This window comes from Phoxinus phoxinus (genome assembly GCF_949152265.1).
Source record: "Phoxinus phoxinus genome assembly, chromosome: 17".
In the NCBI taxonomy this organism is placed as follows: domain Eukaryota; kingdom Metazoa; phylum Chordata; class Actinopteri; order Cypriniformes; family Leuciscidae; genus Phoxinus; species Phoxinus phoxinus.
The window spans coordinates 15,084,482-15,107,341 of NC_136892.1; the positions used below are offsets into that span (position 1 = coordinate 15,084,482).

Below are 22,860 nucleotides of genomic sequence, written 5' to 3' on the forward strand. Positions count from 1 at the left end.
TGAAAAGAAAATCACAGCTCGCTCTAGGCTGAATAACTTTTGTAGCTTTAATAAGAATCAGTATAGGCCTATATTTAATTCATACAGTGAAAACTACGTTTTTTGTTTGTTTTGTTTTTTACATTTGATTGTTTCTGTTGTTATAACCCTGAACCCTAAACCCCGTGGTTTACACTGATGTTAAAATAACACTTAGGCTACAGTAAAACGCTGATGTTCACTTTTAGAAGTTATGATGTTCTCTTGTCACAAAAATAATGTGAAACACGTACATGGGTTATATAATGTTAAAGATATTTTAAAGATAATTATTTTTATGTTACACGTAAGGATTATCGATATGGCATATCGAATAGTGCATTATTTAATGAGTTATCACATCTTTCTTCAATATCGTGCAGCCCTATTCTGATGTGTAACAACAAAAACATTCACTGTACAGTATACCATTGAAGGCGGATATTATCCAAGTAGGCCTAATAGTCATTTATAAATATAATAATGTTTCAAAGTTTCGTTTTGTGTAATAAAGCATATGAATTTCCTGATAGGCGGAGGGTGGACCAAGACGCGCTTCCCATTTAAAAAACAAGTTTCAAGTTAGCTACTTTTCACCGTGACTCTCCGCTCAATATCTGCTCTTTGCCAGTTTCACATTTATGTTTAAATATTATAATAGGCTATTGTTATGAATAGTGAACAGCATGAGTAAGAGCTATAGGCCTATATCAGGATGCGCAATATGACGGGAGACATGAAGTTTCCGTGGCCTTTGAGGCCGAAGCAGCATTTGTCATCTGCTTTTAATGAATGTCTTGCATGTCTCAATTACAGTAAGCCTCTAGGAAGTTATGATATTTGTGGCTTTAAAGCAATATGCTTTATTGTATAAAGTGGTATAAATAAACGTGGTGCGACTTGACTGGCTATAGAGTGCTGAACTGCAGAGATGGACATCACTATGATCAGACCAGACTTTTTTAAAAAAAATGTGTATGGCTTGAACAAGACGTCTGCAGATCCCGCTGCTTCAAGATATTTAAATAAGCCTTATATATATATATATAAAAAAGTCTTTAATTACTCCAGTAAATAGGCAATTCCAAAAGTGCTGAGTCCAAGCTAGACTGAAACAATTCAATTCAAGATTTTATTTTAGAAAAATACAATAGGCTACAACTATTTTGTGAAAATACACATTTAAAAGAAAAACCTATATAGGCTAGCATTAGCCATTATGGAAATACAGACATCTCACAACTCTACAGTCCATAAAAATAGGGCATGTATTAGGTTATAATACGAGAAGATATTTCTTACAGTTTTCCCATGTATTTTTACTGAGGCATTTGTGTTTTAGGTAAACAAACAAACAAAAAATCCGTAAAATTACTGAATAAAGTCTTGGCAAAAAATGACCATTACATTTTCCATATAGCCCCTTTTCCACAATGGTCCCCTAAAAATAACGCCAGAAATTCTGATTCTGATAGGCTACAGAAAATGAATAATTGTGTTACCAAAAAACAAACAAAAAAACAGTCTTATAATCGTCATATTTTATGACACCAGAATGAACCGTTAAGGTAGTACAAATATATTATTCACTGTTAGCAATATTAATGTCCATTTTAAGGCAATGGCAGCCTGATAAATCATTTATATGTGAAATATATTACAGTCTTGTATGATGGTCAAGAGCAGCGGTATTCCTCGCTTGGGCTGGAGTCATAATAGTTTTAATAGTTCAATCGTTTAGGAAGGCTCTTCCTCCGTTCGTGGACTATCATGGGAACTTCTAAAAGAGTTTTATGATCTTAAAAACCGAAATGGACAATATCGTGAAGCATGTACATTATTACCCTGGCATATCTAAATCATTAATCAGCAATAAACGGACCCACAGCAGCCAAGCGGGCTTAAAACAGTTGCTAAGCTGTCATTTCCGTAATAAGAGCATACCGTCTTCTACTCGATCAGTTGTCAGCTATCGGGTATAGTCTTCCGAAATTTAAAAGACAGACCACAAAAGAAACGAAACGTAGCCTAAAGAAAATAATACGGTCGATCCCTATCATTAAGAGCAAAACGACACTAATGCCCTATTGAAGGTAGTAGCCTAAGTTTGCTGGGAAATCTCATGTATTTAAAACCCACATATGATAAAGGAAAAATGGGGATACACGCGCCCAATGAAGAAATAAAACAATGACACGATAAAAACCCAAACACTATAATAACAACGTTAGAAAAAACAGAACCGATCATTCAGATCGACAATCTCCTACATAAGTCTTTCCATCTACTAAATTAGATGGGCTGAACTTTGAAGAAAAGGGAGGGGCTGATTATAATATTTTACAAAACGCCGCTTTATACGCCGTCTTTGTCAGACAGAAGCGCCGCAAATTACGGCGCACTATGGATGGCCTGCGGCGTCAGAAACGGCGTCATTGGCTGGATAAAAAAAAGGCCGATAATGACGGCGATTTTGCTTTGCAAACGCCGTAATTTGCGGCGTTTGTACCACAGACCGGCGTACTTTGCGGCGTCTTTTCGTCTTAAACGCCGTAAACACCGGCGTTTTGAGAATGAAAGGCGTTTCGTTAGTGGCGCAATTTGACCCTTTTGGCGTTCCATAGTGAAGCGCCAGTTTCGGCGTCTGGTCTATTTTTTGCGCGAGCCGCGAGTGATCCGCGTCAATTTTCTAATTAAAATACCGCGAGAACACACAAACAAACAGGGAAAGAGAGAGAGAGAGGCAGGCAGGAGTTGATAAGTGAAAATGGATGATGTCAAATTACTCGCACTGGGAAACAGGAAGAGGAAAATAGATTTTAAATTTGAAGAGAGGATGTATAGCCTATTTCAACGGTATATCTACACTAGCCTACTAGGCTACTGTCTACCATATTCTCTCTCTGGCTGCAGGTGTGTCTCGACAACGGATTAATAAAAGAAGTGTACAAACTTCTTGGTTACAGAAACATGGTGTATTCATTTTATGAGGTTATTTACTTAACCATGATGTAAAAAATAGCTCTGAATAAACAACAACTGAGCAGAAGCGCTTGTCGACCTCGGCGAAGAATACGCGTCTGGTGTGAACAGGCACGCGCCGGGCCGCGCGTGATTTTCCGTTCCGCGCCGCTCCCGCGTCCGGTGTGAACCCAGCGTCAGGCGCGAGTCAAACGCGTGTAACGCGTCTTTGCATTGACTTAACATTGAAATCACTCGCGCCTGACGCGCTATTCGCGTCCGGTGTGTGGGTGCAGTAGGCCTAATGGTTTTCTATGGGAGGAAAATGCTTAACCGTTCATATTATGGGCTCATCTGATTTTTTTGTACATAGCCTATTTGTTAGGATTTTAGTATCATAATGATTAGGCTTATAAATGCACGCACAATTATCCGTGAACTTGATTTGAACAAATGCCTTTCGAACTTGTGTGTGCAACATTCAGAATTAAATTAATGTGCAGAAATTTGTACAAATAGGCTAGAGAGTAGGCTATGTAGGCCTACTATAGGCTACTGTTGTAGCCATTTAAAAAAGCGCATTTCATATTTGTATATAATGTTATTTTTTTTTTTCCATTTAGGCTATGTTGATTTATGAAAAGTGAACAGCACGACCGAGATAGGATATGCGCAATATGAGACATGGAGCGGGTCAGACATGATTTTGACCGTTGAAGTTGAAGTTGTTATAGAAAGCCTTTCTTTAAAGTGAATTTCGTTTTGTATAAATTGTATCTTAATGTTAATCAATTTTTCATCAACCAATTGCCTGTATTTAATGAATAGGCCGACGAAACAAATATAACGGAGGCGCCCGCGCGCTCACTTATTGCACGTGAACTAGAGCACATCCTAACTTAACGAAACTCAGTGTATGCCTCACACAGACATGACAAATACACAAAGCTTGAGATGTTTTTAAACGAAATAATTCAAAACGAAAAAAGAAAAAGGCTACTCTCTGATAATCCATTATTAGGCTTATTTATGTGCATTTCTCTCTATAAGCGCGTTCACACGGAGATGGCGATCGTCAACTTCATCTTTGCAGCCGAGTCGACACTTTTAGAGAAAACGTACTCGGTTACTAACGTAACCTCGGTTCTCTCTAGGAGAGGGAACGAGTACTGCGTCGAAAGAACGCTACGGGAAAGATATTTCTTTGTCGAGATTGAAGCCAAAAATTAATCCTTAATTTTGTAATATTGTAAAACGCTTTTCTGAAGCATACAACCTAGGCGGAGCAATACAGCTCACCCATTGGCTGCTCTGCCAGAAAAGCACAGCCTATGCGAGGCCAGGACGCTGACCAATGAGGACGCTTCGCGCCCTTCTGCGTCACCTCCCGCCCAAACAGGCGTGGCCTAGGCCTATAAATACGAGCATAGCTGTCCAACACGCCGATTTTCGTCAATGAAGCGACGCAGCGTGGACACGCACGGCATGAGACGCAGTACTCGTTCCCTCTCCTAGAGAGAACCGAGGTTACGTTAGTAACCGAGTACGTTCTCTTACGTAGAGTTCTCTCGTACTGCGTCGAAAGAACGCTACGGGAACCCTATGCAAACCGCCGTGCGTGTTCTTGGATCGACACAGACACCTAAGGGCGCGCGCGCCCTGGTATACAAGCGCCTACCCCAAGAAGTATAGGGAGAGCGGCTAAAAAAGCATCATCCCTTATAGTAGTGCCTCTTAAGGCATAATAGCATATATATGTAAATATAGATATATATGAGGGGTAATAGCATGCTCATGGGACACATTGTCAGTGAGTGATGCTTAAACATTGAAGTGACCTGGGCCGCAGCGCGGGGCAGGAACACTTATCCATATTAGACATTGAAGTGACCTGGGCCGCAGCGCGGGGCAGGAGCACTTGTACATATTACCATTGAAGTGACCTGGGCCGCAAAGCGGGGCAGGAACACTTATACATAGTCTTCTAGACCGAGAGCAGTTTAGCCTGCAACGCAGGAACCTCTAGGTTATAGAACCTAATAAATGTAGACGGGGAGGCCCAGCCTGCCGCCATACAGATATCATGTAACGAGATTCCGCTATACCAAGCCCATGAAGAGGCCATGCCTCTCGTGGAATGTGCTCTGATGCCCAAAGGGCATTCCAAGCCTCTAGATGCGTAGGCTAGCGCAATGGCGTCCACTACCCATCGAGACAGACTCTGTTTCGTTGCGGCTCGTCCCTTGGAGCGCCCGCTGAACGAAACGAAGAGCTGCTCCGTCTGTCGAAAAACAGCGGAGCGGGACACGTAAGCTCTTAATGCCCTGACCGGGCAAAGGGAGCTATTTCCGTCCTCTGAGGCCGGCAAGGCCGACAGGGAGATGACCTGAGCCCTGAACGGTGTGTTGAGGGACTTAGGCACGTACCCATGCTTCGGTTTCAATACGACTATAGAGTCGTTTGGACCGAACTCCATACAAGAAGCTCTCACTGAGAGCGCTTGCAAGTCTCCCACACGCTTCACTGAAGCGAGAGCCAAAAGAAACACGGTCTTGAGAGACAGGTGTTTCATGTCAACTGAGTGAATAGGCTCGAAAGGGGCCCCTTTCATAGCGTTCAACACTGTAGAAAGGTCCCAAACGGGGACTGAAGGAGGCCTTGGAGGCTTTAACCTCCTGGCGCCTCTCAGGAAGCGGACCACCAGGTCGTTCCTGCCTAGTGAACGGCCAAGCGTTGGATTAACGAACGCTGATATGGCAGCCACATAGACTTTGAGCGTGGATGGGGTTCTTCCCTTATCCAATAGCTCTTGCAAGAAGGAGAGAATCTCCGGTTCTCCACACTGAAGTGGTGACAGACCTTGATCTGAACACCATCCAGAGAACACCGACCATTTGGAAGCGTAGAGCCGTCTAGTAGACGGAGCCCTAGCTTGTTCGATCGTGTCTAACACTCCTCTTGGGAGGTTAGCGGGTACCCGTTTATGGCCCATACGTGTAGGGACCAAAGCTCGGGGTGAGGATGCAGAATCGAACCCTTGGCCTGTGAGAGGAGGTCTCTCCTCACTGGAATCGGCCATGGGGCAGTACTTTTCAGTCGCATCAAAGCTGGGAACCAGGTCTGATTCGTCCAGAATGGAGCAACTAGCAGTACTGAGCATCCGCTCTCCTTGATACGCTCCAGCACTTGAGGCAGGAGTGAGACAGGAGGAAAAGCATAGAGCGGGCGGCGGGGCCATACTCTGGCCAGCGCGTTCGCACTCTTCGAAAAGAATTCTGGGCAATGAGCGTTTTCCTGGTTTGCAAACAGGTCTATTTCCGCTCTGCCGAACGTTTTCCACAGCAGACGCACTGTCTGTGTGTGTAGGGACCACTCTCCCGTGGGAACGTTGTTCCGTGAGAGTCTGTCCGGGCCTACGTTCAAGTGGCCTGGCACGTGCATTGCTCTTAACGAGCGCAGGTTGTGCTGGGCCCACACCAGTATGCGTTCCGCTAACCTGAATAGGTTCCGGGATCTCACGCCACCCTGGCGGTTTATGTAGGCTACTACCGACATGTTGTCCGAGCGGACCAGGACGTGGTGTCCTTTTATCCGGGGACAGAAGCGCCTCAGCGCAAAGTCCACTGCCATCATTTCCAGGCAGTTTATGTGCGGTAGTTCGGCTCGCTCTGACCACTGGCCAAAGAGCGGATTGCCGTCGAGCAGTGCTCCCCAGCCTGAGGTGGACGCGTCCGTGGACACCACCTTCAGGCTCGAGGAAGTCCCCAGGCTTACACCTGACCGGTACCAGTCTGACGCTCTCCATGGTGTCAGGGCTGAAATGCATTCCTGAGTGACCTTGAGGCGATAACGACCGTGTAGCCATGCTCGGCGCGGTACACGCGCTCTCAACCAGAACTGTAGTGGGCGCATGCGCAGCAGGCCCAACTGCAGCACTGTTGAGGCTGAGGCCATGAGGCCCAGCATTTTCTGAAATCTCCTGAGTGGCACTATGTGGCCACTGAGGAAGGATTTCGCCATTTGCAGGGTATTTCGCCTGCGCTGTGATGACAGCTGTGCTGTCATAGACAGTGAGTTCAGTTCCAGTCCTAAAAAGGAGATCCTTTGACTGGGAAACAGTGAGCTTTTCTCCCAATTGACTCTCAGACCTAAGCACTCGAGGTGATCGAGTATTAGTGTCTTGTGGTGAGCGAGTTCTGACGGCGACTGAGCCAGAATTAGCCAATCGTCCAAATAGTTCAGAATTCGAACGCCCCGGAGTCTCAGGGGTGCCAGCGCCGCGTCCATGCACACTGTAAATGTACGAGGTGCTAGGGATAGGCCGAATGGCAGGACTGTGTACTGATATGCCCGGTCCTCGACGGCGAATCTCAAAAATCGCCTGTGACGTGACGCAATTTGTATGTGAAAATACGCGTCTTTCAGATCTATTGCCATAAACCAGTCTCCTTGGCGAATCTGCGCGAGGATACTTCTGGTCGTGAGCATTCTGAACTTCCGCTTTGCAAGCGTTTTGTTCAGACGCCTCAGATCTAAAATGGGTCTGAGACCCCCGTCTTTCTTCGGTACCAGGAAATATCTGCTGTACAGGCCCCCTTCGCTCTGAGCTTGAGATAAAGGCTCTATGGCCCCTTTGCTCAATAGCTTCGCTATTTCGGCTCGAAGTAGATGTGCTACTTCTGTTTTTACCGTGGTTTCGACTTTTCCCGTGAAACGGGGAGGGCGTCGATAAAACTGTAGCGAATAGCCTCTTTTTATAGTCTCTAGCACCCATTCTGAAACCCCGGGTAGTCGTTCCCATGCATCTGCACGTGTGACTAGGGGTTGAATGTGATCTGGGCTCTGGTCGCGAAATGGCGGCGACACGAGAGCAACCATGTGCTGTAACATGGACGCCGTGGCGTTTGAGGCGGGGGACATGTTTAACACAGTATGCGTCCCGCGCGCGCTCGACTCTCTGAGTTGAGAGAGAGCACGCGGGGCGAGCCCTACGGGGCTCGTTATGTTTGTGAATAAACGTGGGCGCTTGGTGGCGGGCACATTTATAACACCGGGGACACTGTGTTTGTGTACTGACTGACCGTTCGTTAGTTTCGTTTTTACAGAAACCGCGGAACGTGCAGTGTGTAGTGGTTGTGGGCACTGGACAGTGGGCACGCTCACTACACGTAAAGCACAATCGGTGTGAGCCGATTTTATGTGTGCAAACCCTGTGTTGAACGGGGCTGTGCTTGTGTGAATGAATGGGCACTGGGTGGGCATTGCAGTTACACACATTACACCATCGGCCTTGGCCGGAACACCAGAAATTAAACTCTTTTTTAGATTTATCTGGGTCGCCGTGAAAACGGCGTTTGTGTGCAGGCAAACGGGCTTTACGGCCGGTTTGTTGGCTGCTGAGTACACTGGTACAAACGCGGAACTTAGGGCTGTACAAGCGGGAATCTTTGGTGGAAGTCCGGCCGCAGCGGGACCCGAACACCGTCTTTTTCCTAGCAGGGCTACACAGCAAAATCTCCAGTGTTGAAATCCTGGTGTTAAAGAGTCCTAGAGTAAAGAGTTAATTTTCTGGTGTTGAATTAACACTGCTAGTGTAAACCGCACCCTCTGGCTGGTGAAAATATGTAGAGTTAAATCTATAACACCGAGAGAGTGTAATTAGTTACATCCGGGACATTTACGCGCTGGGCGCGACGAAACGAACTGAAACTTTTTTCAAAGACGCCATTTTCTTTGACTCGCGCCGCAAGGCATATAAGGAGGGACAACGCAGATATAATATCATATTAAGTGTTTATGTATGCATTTTATATCATTTTATTACATCATATTGTTTTATAACAATATTTATGTGCTGTGCACGGCTAAACCGCTCTCAGAAAGGCATTTCCGTCGACGCGCGATGAGGAGCAGACGAGGATGAGGTTGCTTTTACACAGGGAAACGACGAAAGTACGTGTTTTGTCTAATCTACAATATGTATTTTTTTAACATATTGATTTATAGCGATATTTAAATGCTCTGCGCGCTGAACCGAGCCGAAACTTTTCTCAAAGGCGACATCTTTGGCTCAATACGGAGCTGACGACGACGAGGATTGCTTGTAACACTAACAGGGAAAACTCCGAAAGTAAGTGTTTTTAACCAAATTTAAAACATGTATTTCATGGCATTATATTGTTTTATAACGATATTTATATGATGTGCGCGCCTAAACCTTTCTCACAGACTAGGCCCGTTACATCTTTGACTCGTGACGCAGTGCAGACACGGAGTTTGCATTTAACAGTGAAAACACAAAGTAAGTGTTTTAACTCATTTACAATACGTATTTCATAATGATATTTTTTATGACAATATTTGTGATGTGCAAATATCATAATGTATTTATCCTCAAACTATCTTTTACTCTCGTTTGCCAGCACACCTATCTTAACTGAAAACAGAACCTCAACTCCACAAACTTCGGACCAACAACGCACGGGAAATTGCCACTTTATTTCCTTATTTAGAGGTTCACGTTTTTTTAAATGGGTAAGTAATTCTTTCAGATTCAATATTTATGCAAAATGTATTTGTCAGATTAAATTTAGGTTGATGTTTGGATAAGCTTTCACGTTTAAATGTATTGATTTAGCTATTTGTGTTTGCTAGGAGCATTTCTATGATGCACCTACCAGGCTTGGTGTATACTAGAACCTAGTGAAGGTAAGATTTAACACAACATATGAGAGAATCATGTGCATAAAGGTAAAAAATTAATCATTGTTTTGTTGCCATTTGGTATAACTAGATTTTTTTGTGTTTCATGACACTCATTTTGAATTTGTCAAATTACTTTACAAAAGTAAAGGCCATTGCACACTGAGTCCGAAATTTTCGTATATGTGTTTTTTCGTCAAAGAAAAATTGTCAAAGCACCATTCAAACTGCTTGTTACGGATGCGAAAAACGCAGAAAATCAAACCCGTTTAGATTTTTTTTAATGACGGATGAAAGTTTCGGAGGCAGTGTGCAAGCGTGATTGACATAACGTGAGGTCGTATTTATTTTTTAACTTGTGGAAATTTTGGATTTCTTAATTTTTTTTTTCTTTTCTTTTTACTTAAAACGAATTTTCAAACCAATTGTTTTCATGATTTGACAGGTAGATGTTTTCTTGCTTTTTAATTTTAGACTCAACTGATTGGGAAATCCCTGCCCATCACCTGCCCCCAACATCACAAAGCCACCAGAAGGGAACAAAGATTCTTCCGGCAGCTGACCATTTAGTGAGATTTCGTAATGTGCGTGTCTTAATTTATTCCTAAAGGGTTATTTCACCCAAAAATGGAAATTATGTCATTAATTACTTACCCTCATCTCGTTCCAAACATGTAAGACTTTCTTTCATCTTCACAATACAAATGAAGATATTTTTAATGAAATCTGAAAGCTTCCTGTCCCTCCATTGACAGTCCACGCAACTACCACTTTCAAGCCCCAGAAAGGTATAAAGGTATATCATTAAAGTACTCCATGTGATGCCAGTGTTTTAATATCAATTTGACTATGCAAGTGCTGTGTTTGCAGCAATAAAACATTTACCACTTAATTTATAAAATATTAATTTCCAACATGCGTTCATGAGAACATTACAACTCGTGCATGTTGTTGACGTGAGAGCAGATGTTAAGTAAGCGTGCATTGAAGATTAATAATTTGTAAATAAAGTTGAGTTTTTTTGTTTGTTTTTCGTGCAAACAAAGCACTCTTGTTGCTTCGTAATAAAAAAAATTGAGGTTAAACTTGAGTCACATGGATTACTTATGATTTCTTTTATACCTTTCTGTGGCTTTGGAATTTATAGTTGAAAAGGCTGTTGATGAAGGGACAGAAATCTCTTAGATTTTATAAAAAATATCTTCATTAATTGTTCTGAAGATGAGCAAAACTCTTACTGGTTTGGAACAACATGAGGGTGAATAATTTGACAGAATTTACTTTTTTTTTTGTTGTTGTTGAATTAAGTATTTTATTTACTTGGAAAAAAGTAAATTCAAGTCTTAATCTAACCAAAATAGTTTCTTGTTTGAGTCACAAAAGTCTAAGATGATTTAACTTTTTCCACCATAAACTTGTATTTATAAAACACAAGTATTAATTGTAATTGGTCTGGTTTTGTGTTGTGTAGGGAACCAGCACTCCAGGATATTTTGATAAAGTTGGATCTGCACGGCCTTTCCTGCTCTGTGAAACAACTATATATGCACTGAACTTTACTGTTAGCAACTGGACACAACTGATCCACTCATATCCTGCAACTGTTGTTCATCCGCTGAATGTTGTGTTGACTCAAGTACTGCTGTACTGTTGCAAAGTCGAAGGTACTCAACTTCACAGGACTTGCATTCACTGACATGTACAGGACTTGAAATATTACAGAGATACAGACAATTTGATGAGCAGCTTTCACATAATCATGATGACAGAAATGCCTTTATTGTGCCTTCATAATTTATTTTAAAAGTTAACCTATGATGTAAAGGGGCTTGTTCGTTAATAAAAAAAACTAGTTTGTTAAAACAACTGTTTGCATTTTGCCTTTTTTTAACCTTACAATGAAATGAATTCTACTATGTTCCCAGACTAAGGTTACAATTTAACTTTCTGGATTGTTTTGATGTGCATTTAATGTTAGGTTAAATTATTTGCTTTTATACTCAATTTGAGTCCCATTTAACACTCCTGAAATGTATATATGACTCCCTCCATTTTGGAGTTAAAATAACACTTTTGAAAGTGTGAAATATATACATTACTCACGGAATACATTTGAACACTGTAAGTGTTCAAATGTACTCCATGAGTGATGTATATATTTAACACTTTCAAAAGTGTTATTTTTAAACACTGTAAGTGTTCAAATGTACTCCACGAGTAATGTATATATTTCACACTTTCAAAAGTGTTATTTTAACTCCAAAATGGAGGGAGTCATATATACATTTCAGGAGTGTTAAATGGGACTCAAATTGAGTTAAATGTACACTGGCGTTTTTGCTGTGTAGGATGGCGCCGAGGCCTCGGGCTTGATCGAAATCTTGGGCCGAGGACCACGCGGTGGCGGGCGGCGTCCGGCGGAGCGAGACCGTGGTCTCTCTCGGGCCTGTTGCTGCTGGGCCGGTGCGGCGGGCGCGGGGCGCTGCTGAGTTCGGGCAGGCGGCTGTTTAGGGCGGCCTGTTGCGGAACTGGAGCGCTTTGGCAGGAAATGTCTCATGGCCTGCGAAGTTTTCTGTACCTCGGCGAATCGGTCCGCGAAGTCCTTCACGGAGGATCCGAAGAGGCCAGCCGGTGAAATGGGGGCGTCGAGAAAAGCAGAGCGCTCGGATTCCGCCATTTCAGAGAGAGTCAGCCATAGATGTCTCTCGGAAACAGTAGCTGTGGCCATAATCCTGCCGATGGCGTGTGCGGCGGACTTTGTAGCGCGAAGAGCTAGGTCCGTGGCGCTACGCAAGTCCGGAACACTGATCGCGCCCGGGCCTTCCTCGTCTAGCTTGCAGAGGAGGTTGGCCTGGTGGATTTGGAGCACCGCCATGGTGTGCAGCGCCGATGCAGCTTGTCCGGCGGCGGAATACACGCGACCGTTCAGAGCTGACGACGTGCGGCAAGCTTTGGATGGTAGGACTCCCTTAGCCCGCCGTCCAGCAGAGGGTGGGCAAAGGTGAGTCGCTACCGCCTCCTCGACCGGAGGGAGAGCGTGGTAGCCTCTGTCTCGAGCACCGTCCACTACGGAGAATGCTGGCGAGGCAGAAGTACGTACTCTGGCTGAAAATGGCGCCTTCCACGATTTCGCTACCTCTTCGTGAAGCTCAGGAAGAAACGGTGCGTGTCTGGAGGGGGGCGCAGCGCGGTCTCCAGAGAGGAAGCGTCCATCCAGCCGGTTGAGTGCAGGTTGTTCGGGCGTCGACCAATCGAGGCCGAGGCTCGACACGGACTGTGTGAGCAGACGCATCAGTTCCGCCTCGATGCTGATCTTCCCTCCTCTGCGCTCACGAACAGCGGGGGAGGGGAGGTCCACGGAGCTCGCCCAACCCTCGCTCTCCGAAGCGAGAAGCGAACAGCAATCATCATCTCCCTCAGATACAGCTTGCTGGTCGTCTTCCATAACGGACAAAGCGGCGGGCTGCGGCTGTTGTCCGTCGGTGAGCGACTCGAGCGAAACGTAGAGAGGAGCTAGCGGCGGCGGCGGCGAGCTCCTCGTGGAGGGAGGTTCCGGGGCCCGCTGAGCACGGCGCTTTTTACGGCGCGGCGCTACAGGGGGCGGTTGAGCAGCTTCGGCGAAAGATGCAAGGCGAGTCCGCAGAGTCGCGATTGGCATCACGTCGCAGTGATGGCAGCCGCCATCACCGAGAGCGATAGCTGCATGTTCCTCGCCCAAGCAGGAAACACACAATTCGTGGTGGTCCCCGTCGATGAGCGCGGCTCGGCAGGAGCCGCAGGAAAAGCGAGACATCTTTAAAAAGACACTCGTGCTCTTTTGTGAGGAAAAAGCGTGTGACGCGGTAGGCGAACACACACACAAAACACACACAAAACTGAAAGGATATATCCACGCCGGAGAAGCGCAGCAGGGAACGGCGGCTGAAGGCGGCGATGACCAGCGGCTTCAGGTAAGGGCTCGTCCTGCTGAGGTGCTTGTATCCAAACGGCTGTGGCGGCTCGAATCAATCCAGCGATGCGTGCAGCTTCGTTGAATTTTAGAAAATCGGCGTGTTGGACAGCTATGCTCGTATTTATAGGCCTAGGCCACGCCTGTTTGGGCGGGAGGTGACGCAGAAGGGCGCGAAGCGTCCTCATTGGTCAGCGTCCTGGCCTCGCATAGGCTGTGCTTTTCTGGCAGAGCAGCCAATGGGTGAGCTGTATTGCTCCGCCTAGGTTGTATGCTTCAGAAAAGCGTTTTACAATATTACAAAATTAAGGATTAATTTTTGGCTTCAATCTCGACAAAGAAATATCTTTCCCGTAGCGTTCTTTCGACGCAGTACGAGAGAACTCTACGTAAGAGAACACTTGTTTATTAATAATCAATACACGCGTCACCGGATTTACAGATGCACGCACACATATTATTTCGAAATAACGAGATACTGTGTTGAAATAACATTATTATTAATAATAGCCTACATCTTTGTTAAAAGAATTTTAAAAAATGAACGTGAACTAGTTCATTTTTAGATATGTGAACTTAGTTCATTTAAAAAAAAAAAAAAAAACTATGAACGAACTAGTTCATTATCATCTGTGTGAACTGAACTTTGAGCTAGTTCTTTTTAAGTATGAACGGGCACAACACTGACCACGCAATACATGGTCAAGATCAGCCTCTTGACAGCAGATAGACTCTGAAACGGTGGGCATCGCAGTACAGCAGCCACACTGACACCAGGTAGCGTTCCCAACCCGCTCTTCTCCCCAAACCACCACCGGCTGTTCGACATACCGACGTACCACTGCTCGGTTCTCACGCCGTATCGGCTCAAATGCATAGGCAATGGGACACACGGGCTCAACAGGTCTTTCAAGTTCGTCTTCCTCCATTTTAAATCAAGCGCGCACTCAGTCAGGTAAAGAAATGCTGCATTCTCTTCACTAACCATTGGACCCAACCAACCCCGTTACGTAGGCTGTGACGTCACTTCAAAATGGCGACTCGCTATCTAGAAAGCTAGCTAGAAATTACGAAAATAATTTGTCATATATGTGGTTTTAACAACTTAAAAAAAAAAAAAAATTAGGCAAGGTGATTTTTGTAATATATAGCTACTACCAGTGCCAAAACATGGATGTTTCATCTCCCCTTTAAAGGCAGTATGAAATGGAAGTTGCGATCTATTGAAACATATCTGAGTGAAACAGCTTCTCCAACAAGAAACTTTTTTATGACGGGACTTGATTTTGTCCATCGGGACTATTGCTGTGATGTCATGTGAGTGACAGGTTGTCCCTCCCTCCCTCGTGCCAGTAAACACGTCATCAGAGAAAAGATAACGCTGCAAAAAGGAGGGGAAGTTATTTTGATTAACGATTACGAGGGTACTTTACATTTACATTTTAAATCTGATTTGCGTGGATACATAATTTATAATTAATACGGAAATATTCCATAAAAAAAACACTTAACGTTACAAGGGGAAACAATTATACTTCCTACTCTATTACAATTTCATGTAGGCTTAAAAGTACATGTGATAATGCCTTAAATCTTTCCTCAATAATTAAACAATAAAATACTAAAGTGAGGAGACAAAAGTATTTAATTGTTACTTTTAAATACTTTTAAAATATTAAATTAAATATGGATACCTTTATAAGAAGTATTGCTCGGTATTTAGACTTTTAAATGAGTAACATTTTTGAGTATCTACTTTAACTTAAGTACTATGTACATTTTAAACCTATGTACGTAGGGTATTTTCAGCAGGTAAGGTATATGATGTTTTATATTTGTATCGATACTTTTTTTATGTAAGCTAACGAGAATAATGTTACATCACTCCTTTCCGTTGTCTAATAAATTTGATGACGACGAAGAAGAAGGAGCGAAAGCCCATTGGCTAAGATTCTTGTTCCGGAAGTTGATGAAGAACGTTCTGGCGGGTTCGTGTTTTCGCGCTCAGCACTTGTTCATAACAACTGTCAGGAGCAGCTGAGAGGCCGGCCAGCAGGACAACACTTTATCCACAAAGAACAGCTACTGTTTGTGTATTTTTATTTTTGTTATTGTGCTGTCTACCAGAGACCTTAATCATGCACGTGATCAAGCGAGGTAAAGTTCCACTCATCCTCCAAGTACTTGTTCATTTGCAATATAACGTTAGTAAAAAAAAAGGTGCATTTTAAATGACAAACAATATAAGTGTAACTACTGTTTCTGTATTGTTCTCATCACAACTACAAGGATGGCAGACATTTATTGACCTTAATCGGGGTTCAACACGTAAAGAGAAGAATGTAAATCTGTTGATTTCATTTTAAGTCTTGGATAAGGTCGCATAATTATTTGCTGTGTGTTATTATATTGACTTTTCCAACTACATAACTTAATCTTTGGGAATATGTGTTTATGTTAGCAGCCGACTAAGTTAGCTGTTCTCTTTGTTAACTCAAAGTTGGCGCCAACCGCTTTATTAACTAGGTCATAGCTGGTAACTACATCGTCAAGTTACAGGTTATAATAGCTTTAAGTTGTTATACCACACTCACAAGCAGCATATTTTGATGCACATTTCATGTCTTTTTTTTGCAGTTCATATCATGTCCATGTATTCTTTATTATGGGTGTTATTATATTTGACTTAATATTTTAAATGGGTAATTTTTATTTATCTGATGTTTTTGTTTTTCTTGTCTCAGATGGGCGCCAGGAGCGTGTTATGTTTGACAAAATCACATCACGCATCCAGAAACTTTGCTATGGACTCAACTCTGAATTTGTCGATCCTGTAAGTTATGAAAATGCTTCAAAACATCTTAAATTTGACACACTTTCCATGGTCAACCATTCCCTAGTCAAGGGGTTTTCAATCTTTTAGATGCCGTGGCCCCCAAATATGATTATTTCTGTGCAATTATCCCCCCCATCCAATTCGAAAACCCTTGGCCTAGTCACATAATACAATTTCCCCCGGTTTCACTGACGAGGCTTAAGCCTAAACCTGGACTAAAATGCATGTTTGAGCTGTCTTAACTGAAAGCAACTTGCACTGACATATCTTAAAATTTGTCAGTGCCATTGTTTTGTCTAAAGATACTCACCAGTAATGTTTTTCTAAGGCACATTTATAAAAGCTACTTGGATTACCTAATTAAACTGAGATGTGAGACCTAATTCTGGCTTAATCTAAGACCTGTCTGTGAAACTAGTCAGTTCATCAGTACATTCAGAACAGGCCACTTCCAACTTCTGTTAGAAGAGCCAACACCCTACTAATATTGAAACAAACTGTATTTGGCCACCCTCAAACATAATGCTTAGAAACTTCCATAACATCCTGTCCTCTCTAGGTCTTCCATATACGGCCCTGTATCAAGTCATTTCAAGAAGCATCTTCCAAGAAACCAAATGTAAAGCTCTGACCCTAAGTCGCATGGTTTTGTTTTGCAGACTCAGATCACAATGAAGGTGATTCAGGGCCTTTACAGCGGCGTGACCACAGTAGAGCTGGACACCCTGGCTGCTGAGATCACTGCCACCCTCACCACCAAACACCCCGACTATGCCATCCTAGCAGCACGCATCGCTGTGTCCAACCTGCACAAAGAAACTAAGAAGGTCTTCAGTGGTGAGTGGCCATGCATCACCCGTTTCACGTCAATGTGGCGCTTCACAATCTATAGTGAATTAATGCCTTTAATTTGCTCGCTTGCCTCCAATCATAGATGTAATGGAGGACCTCTACAACTATGTGAATCCCCTGAATAGCCGCCACTCGCCTATGATTTCAAAAGAAACCCTTGATCTTGTTTTGGCCAACAAAGATGTAAGTATGATGTGCACGTTTGCTGCTTTTTTTTTCCTCCCCGCAAAATCACATTTTGGGTTAAGTATTTGTAATTGTGTTTTTTCCTTATTTCCATAGCGCCTCAACTCAGCCATCATATTTGACAGAGATTTCTCTTACAACTTCTTTGGCTTCAAGGTAATTCTGAAACGAGAGAATATGTAAAAAAAAAATATATATACACTAATGCTTGCTTGAAAGTCATTTTGTGGTGTTAATCTCATTCTTTAACATTTATTTTAGACATTGGAGCGCTCGTATCTGCTGAAGATCAATGGAAAGGGTAAGTTAGTTAAATAAAATCCACTTTATGCAAATAAAATAGTCAAATTATGACGGAAATGGAGAGTAGGGCTGTGACGGTGGCAGGTTTTGTACCACTGCGGTGGTAATGGACCAACTACTGGCAGTGGTTGGGTTTGATGGGGGGGGGGGTATATATATACTTCCGTCAGTGAAACAACACACTACAGGCTTAAATATATAGGCTCGCGTACCTCTCTCATTCCGCATGAATCCAAATGTTTCTGTGGCTGAGATGTAACATTTAATTGCTAACCTTTTATTTATTTTGCAAACAAAGCTTTGTGCTTCACTCGTGTCTTAGTGGTCACGTAAAACAGCATTCACATACTGAAAAAGTGTTTTGGTGTATCAACGCCGGTGCTACTTGTAAAATGCAAGTGAGGTGAATAAGAACAAAGAGACTGACCTTAATGGAAAACGTTCCTGTGACACCGTGACCACTTCTGTTTTCAGTCGCTGAGCGCCCACAGCACATGCTGATGAGAGTGTCCGTGGGCATCCATAAGGAGGACATTTCAGCAGCTATTGAAACCTACAACCTGCTGTCTGAAAAGTGGTTCACTCATGCTTCTCCTACACTCTTTAACGCTGGCACCAACCGGCCACAGCTCTCCAGGTGAACACTAGGAAAACAGTCACTATACCGCAAACCGACACAAGGGGGCAGTTTTTCAAAACAATTGTTTTTTTATTTACTGTTTGCCAAGTCCGTCGACTACTGTATGCGTAATACAAGCAACTTCATTTTGTCAAATGTCTAGTTGCTTCCTGCTTGCTATGAAAGATGACAGTATTGATGGGATCTATGACACACTGAAGCAGTGTGCCCTCATCTCTAAGTCTGCCGGAGGTATCGGGGTGGCAGTGAGCTGCATTAGAGCCACTGGCAGCTACATCGCAGGGGTGAGTTTTCTTCATCCTCTGCTTTAGATTCATTCCACTGGTATTTTAAAATTCAGTAGTTGGGTTTACTTAATATATTTTGTCATTTAGACAAATGGCAACTCAAATGGCCTGGTTCCTATGCTTCGTGTCTACAACAACACGGCACGCTATGTGGACCAAGGAGGAAATAAGGTAAGGCATTTTACATGTGATGTTTAAGGGGGGTTAAGTTTGGCTTGAATTACTGACATTTTCTGTCCTCCTCGCTCAGAGACCAGGAGCTTTTGCCATGTACCTGGAGCCCTGGCATTTTGACATTTTTGACTTCCTAGAGCTCAAAAAGAATACTGGAAAAGAGGAACAGAGAGCTAGAGATCTGTTTTATGCCCTCTGGATCCCTGATCTGTTCATGAAGAGAGTGGAGACCAATGGGGTGAGCACACTTTTTAAACTAAAAAAAAATATTTGATGCATCTAAAATACCAGATTTCTTTCTTTTCATCAAAGAATCCTGGAAAAAAATGTTTCCACAAATATTAAGCAGCACAACAGTTTTCTACATTGATACGAAGTTTCCCGACTTATGCAGCAAATCAGCATATTATGATTTCTGAAGGATCATGTGACACTAATGATGCAAAAAAATTAGCTTTACCATCACAGGAATAAATTAGTTGAAAATCTATAAAAATAGAAGTTTTTGTAATGCTTTAATACTTCACAATATTACTGTTTTACTGTATTTTTAATTAATAAATCCAGCCTTGATGAACACAAGACTTTTAAAAAGCATTACAAAATCTCACAGATCCCAAACTTTTGAATGGTTGTGTTTATGTATACAAAACCAATACAATTTAGTTCAAATGCTTCATTTTATGAACAAAAACTCATATGTGGCTCCTCCTATCCCATGTAGGACTGGTCTCTGATGTGCCCCAATGACTGTCCCGGGCTGGATGAGTGCTGGGGAGAGGAATTTGAGAAGCTCTACACAAGGTGTGAAAATATTAATTCTACTACTGTAAAACTGTGAAAGTCATTGTTTATTAATCATTCAGGGATGTTTTGTTTTAGTTATGAGCAGGAGGGCAAAGCTAAGCGTGTGGTGAAAGCTCAGCAGGTGTGGCATGCCATCATTGAGTCTCAGACAGAGACCGGCACACCCTACATGCTTTACAAGGATGCCTGCAACCGCAAGAGCAACCACCAAAACCTGGGCACCATCAAATCCAGTAACCTGTGCACAGAGATTGTAGAGTACACCAGTAAGGATGAGGTAGGGGGAGTCCAGAATACCTACATAAAGTATTATAATATAGCTTATTGTCAGTCACATGACATGTTGACTCTATTGGAAAGTGCAGTCATGAAGAACCAAACTCTCTTTGTAGGTGGCTGTCTGCAACCTGGCATCCATTGCACTTAACATGTACGTCACCTCAGAGCGAACGTTTGACTTCCAGAAGTTGGCCTCTGTTACAAAGGTCATTGTGAGGAACCTGAACAAAATCATCGATATCAACTACTACCCAGTGAAAGAGGTCAAGTGCTGTTTATTCTGTTTTAGCCATCCTGCATTATTGTAATCGCTGCAGAGTGTGATAATCTCTCTCAATCGACAGGCAGAGAACTCCAACAAGCGCCACCGGCCCATCGGTATTGGCGTTCAGGGTCTGGCCGACGCCTTCATTCTCATGCGCTTCCCCTTCGAGAGCGCAGAGGCTCAACTTCTCAACACACAGATCTTTGAGACCATCTACTACGCTGCCTTGGAGTCCAGCTATGAGCTGGCTGCAGAACTAGGACCGTATGAAACCTACCCTGGGTCTCCTGTGAGCAAGGGCGTAAGTTAGATGTTATAGTTTAATGAAATCAGATATTAGTTGAGATTTACAGAGCTCTAATTGTTCCTGGTGTGATTTCACAGATCCTGCAGTATGATATGTGGGAAAAGACACCTACAGGCCTGTGGGATTGGGCAGCACTCAAGGAGAAGATCGCAAAGTTAGTAACTGCGCATTCATAAATGTGTTATTTAAAACTTTCAATGTTATCGCATAATTCCTATCTATATTGTAAAGGTTTTACTGATGGATTCGGTCATATCATTTGCCTTATTTTGTTTAGTTCCTAATATTGTTTTTTGTCTTTGCTGTTGACGGTATTTTCTAATTTATTGAGTTTTTATTAACAGTATTTAAGTAATTAAATTAATATAAAGGTGTGATTAGTCGACTAATGGTTTACATGAATGACTAGAAAAATCTTAAGTCGGGGGCAGCCCTAAAATATATATATATATATATTTATATGCACATATTTATTGTTCTTTTTCTCCCCAGGCATGGTGTGCGTAACAGTCTGCTGCTGGCTCCCATGCCCACCGCTTCCACAGCTCAGATCCTGGGCAACAATGAGTCAATCGAGCCCTACACCAGCAACATCTACACACGCAGAGTTCTGTCTGGAGAGTTTCAGGTGGGCTTGACGTTACAGTGAACGTTTTCAAGATAAACTGATGTCTTTGTACATCATTAACTAGTGGGTTTCGTTTACCTCTAGATCGTGAACCCACATCTTCTCAAAGACCTCACAGAACGAGGACTTTGGAACGAGGAAATGAAAAACCAGCTAATTTCTCAGAACGGATCCATCCAGGTTAGTTAGCATTTACAATTATGACTTTTTTTTCTTTTTTTTGCTTTGTCACTTTCTAAATGTGATTCTTTTTGCAGAGCATTCCCACAATACCAGATGACCTGAAGGAGCTGTATAAGACGGTGTGGGAGATCTCTCAAAAGACTGTCTTAAAGATGGCTGCAGATCGAGGAGCCTTCATTGACCAGAGCCAGTCCCTCAACATTCACATTGCTGAACCCAACTATGGCAAACTGACCAGCATGCACTTCTACGGCTGGAAGCAGGTAAACTAGATACTTCATGAGCCTTGGAAGTTTAGGAATTAGAGTTGATGGATAACTAGTACGTCTACTTCTCTCCACAGGGTCTTAAAACAGGAATGTACTACCTGAGAACTAAACCAGCTGCCAACCCCATTCAGTTCACTCTGAACAAAGAGAAACTGAAGGAGACGCAGAAAAGTGATGAGGAAGCCAAAGAACGCAACATAGCCGCTATGGTTTGCTCGCTGGAGAACCGGGACGACTGTGTGATGTGCGGTTCATAAACTGAACCTCTGCTGTCAGCGAGGATCATTAGGGTGGTTAACAATTTGCCTCTTGTACAGTATTAAACCTTTTATAATGGGCATGGAGAATAATTCATATGAATAATATTATTATACTTTTCCATCCGTGTACAATAAAGAATTTTGGTATGATCAAACTTTGTTCAGATTTGTGAAAAGAGGTTTTTGAGTCATTTTGAATATGCTACTTCTGGCAGTTTTTTTTATAAAACTCATGGTTGTGTCAATAAATTGTCAACACTTGTACAATTTAATTTATAGTGTAATGTTTTTGGAAGGGTATGTTTGTTTTGTTTAGCTTTGATAAAATAAAAAATACTGAAAGTCATTTGATATTCTTTTATATACATTTGAACACTAGTTTATGATTTTGTTGGCTGATGTAATTCCACCAGCATTACCCTTAGTCAAGTAACTGGTCATTTATTCGTATGGTTATGTGAACAGGTGTGACGTTCCAGTAGAGGTGCATGTGGCTGCAGGTGATTGGGTAATGAATAGTCCTGGAGGCCTCATGGGATGAAGCAGCTGTGTCACAAACAGCAGGTGTTGAACAAGCTGCAACATGTGCATGAGGTCTCTGGGGTTATAAATGTGTTCGCGTGCACCTCTAACCAGCACTGCATGTACGTATTCAGGATTTTGACATTCATTTACATGAATTTATATTAAAGTAATTGTTTTACTTCAAGGGACAGAACCCTGCACATTTATGTATTTTAATGACAAAACATTTTATAATTTCAAAGACAGAAACCAGAATGCCTCCGAGTACATTATATATACATATACAGTGTGTGTTTGTATATATTATATATATACAGTGGCCTCAAAGTATGTCACTTAAAAAACATTACTGTTTAAAAGTGTTGAGGTCACTGTGAGTTAAAGGTTTTGAAAGAGGTCTCATGCTCACCAAGCATAAAAAAATACATT

General features: G+C 42.7%; 1 protein-coding gene and 1 long non-coding RNA gene across 2 annotated transcripts; both read left to right on the top strand.

The window, feature by feature from the left end:
* The first annotated feature begins 8,679 nt into the window (after positions 1–8,679).
* Positions 8,680–11,540, top strand: LOC306984499. The gene is made up of 7 exons (XR_013794555.1): positions 8,680–8,931; positions 9,036–9,109; positions 9,208–9,280; positions 9,402–9,513; positions 9,634–9,687; positions 10,156–10,265; positions 11,153–11,540. It is a non-coding gene; the product is annotated as an uncharacterized lncRNA (long non-coding RNA).
* Positions 11,541–15,528: 3,988 nt separating this feature from the next.
* Positions 15,529–22,842, top strand: rrm1 (ribonucleotide reductase M1 polypeptide). Its single transcript, XM_079584946.1, has 19 exons — positions 15,529–15,787; positions 16,375–16,463; positions 17,126–17,303; positions 17,401–17,501; positions 17,601–17,660; positions 17,766–17,805; positions 18,282–18,444; positions 18,590–18,731; positions 18,822–18,905; positions 18,985–19,146; positions 19,633–19,712; positions 19,791–19,992; positions 20,108–20,257; positions 20,339–20,560; positions 20,644–20,720; positions 21,059–21,194; positions 21,279–21,374; positions 21,452–21,640; positions 21,721–22,842. The coding sequence occupies exons 1-19, from the start codon at positions 15,769–15,771 to the stop codon at positions 21,901–21,903; spliced, it is 2,373 nt and encodes a 790-aa protein (XP_079441072.1). The 5' UTR covers positions 15,529–15,768; the 3' UTR covers positions 21,904–22,842.
* Positions 22,843–22,860: the final 18 nt, after the last annotated feature.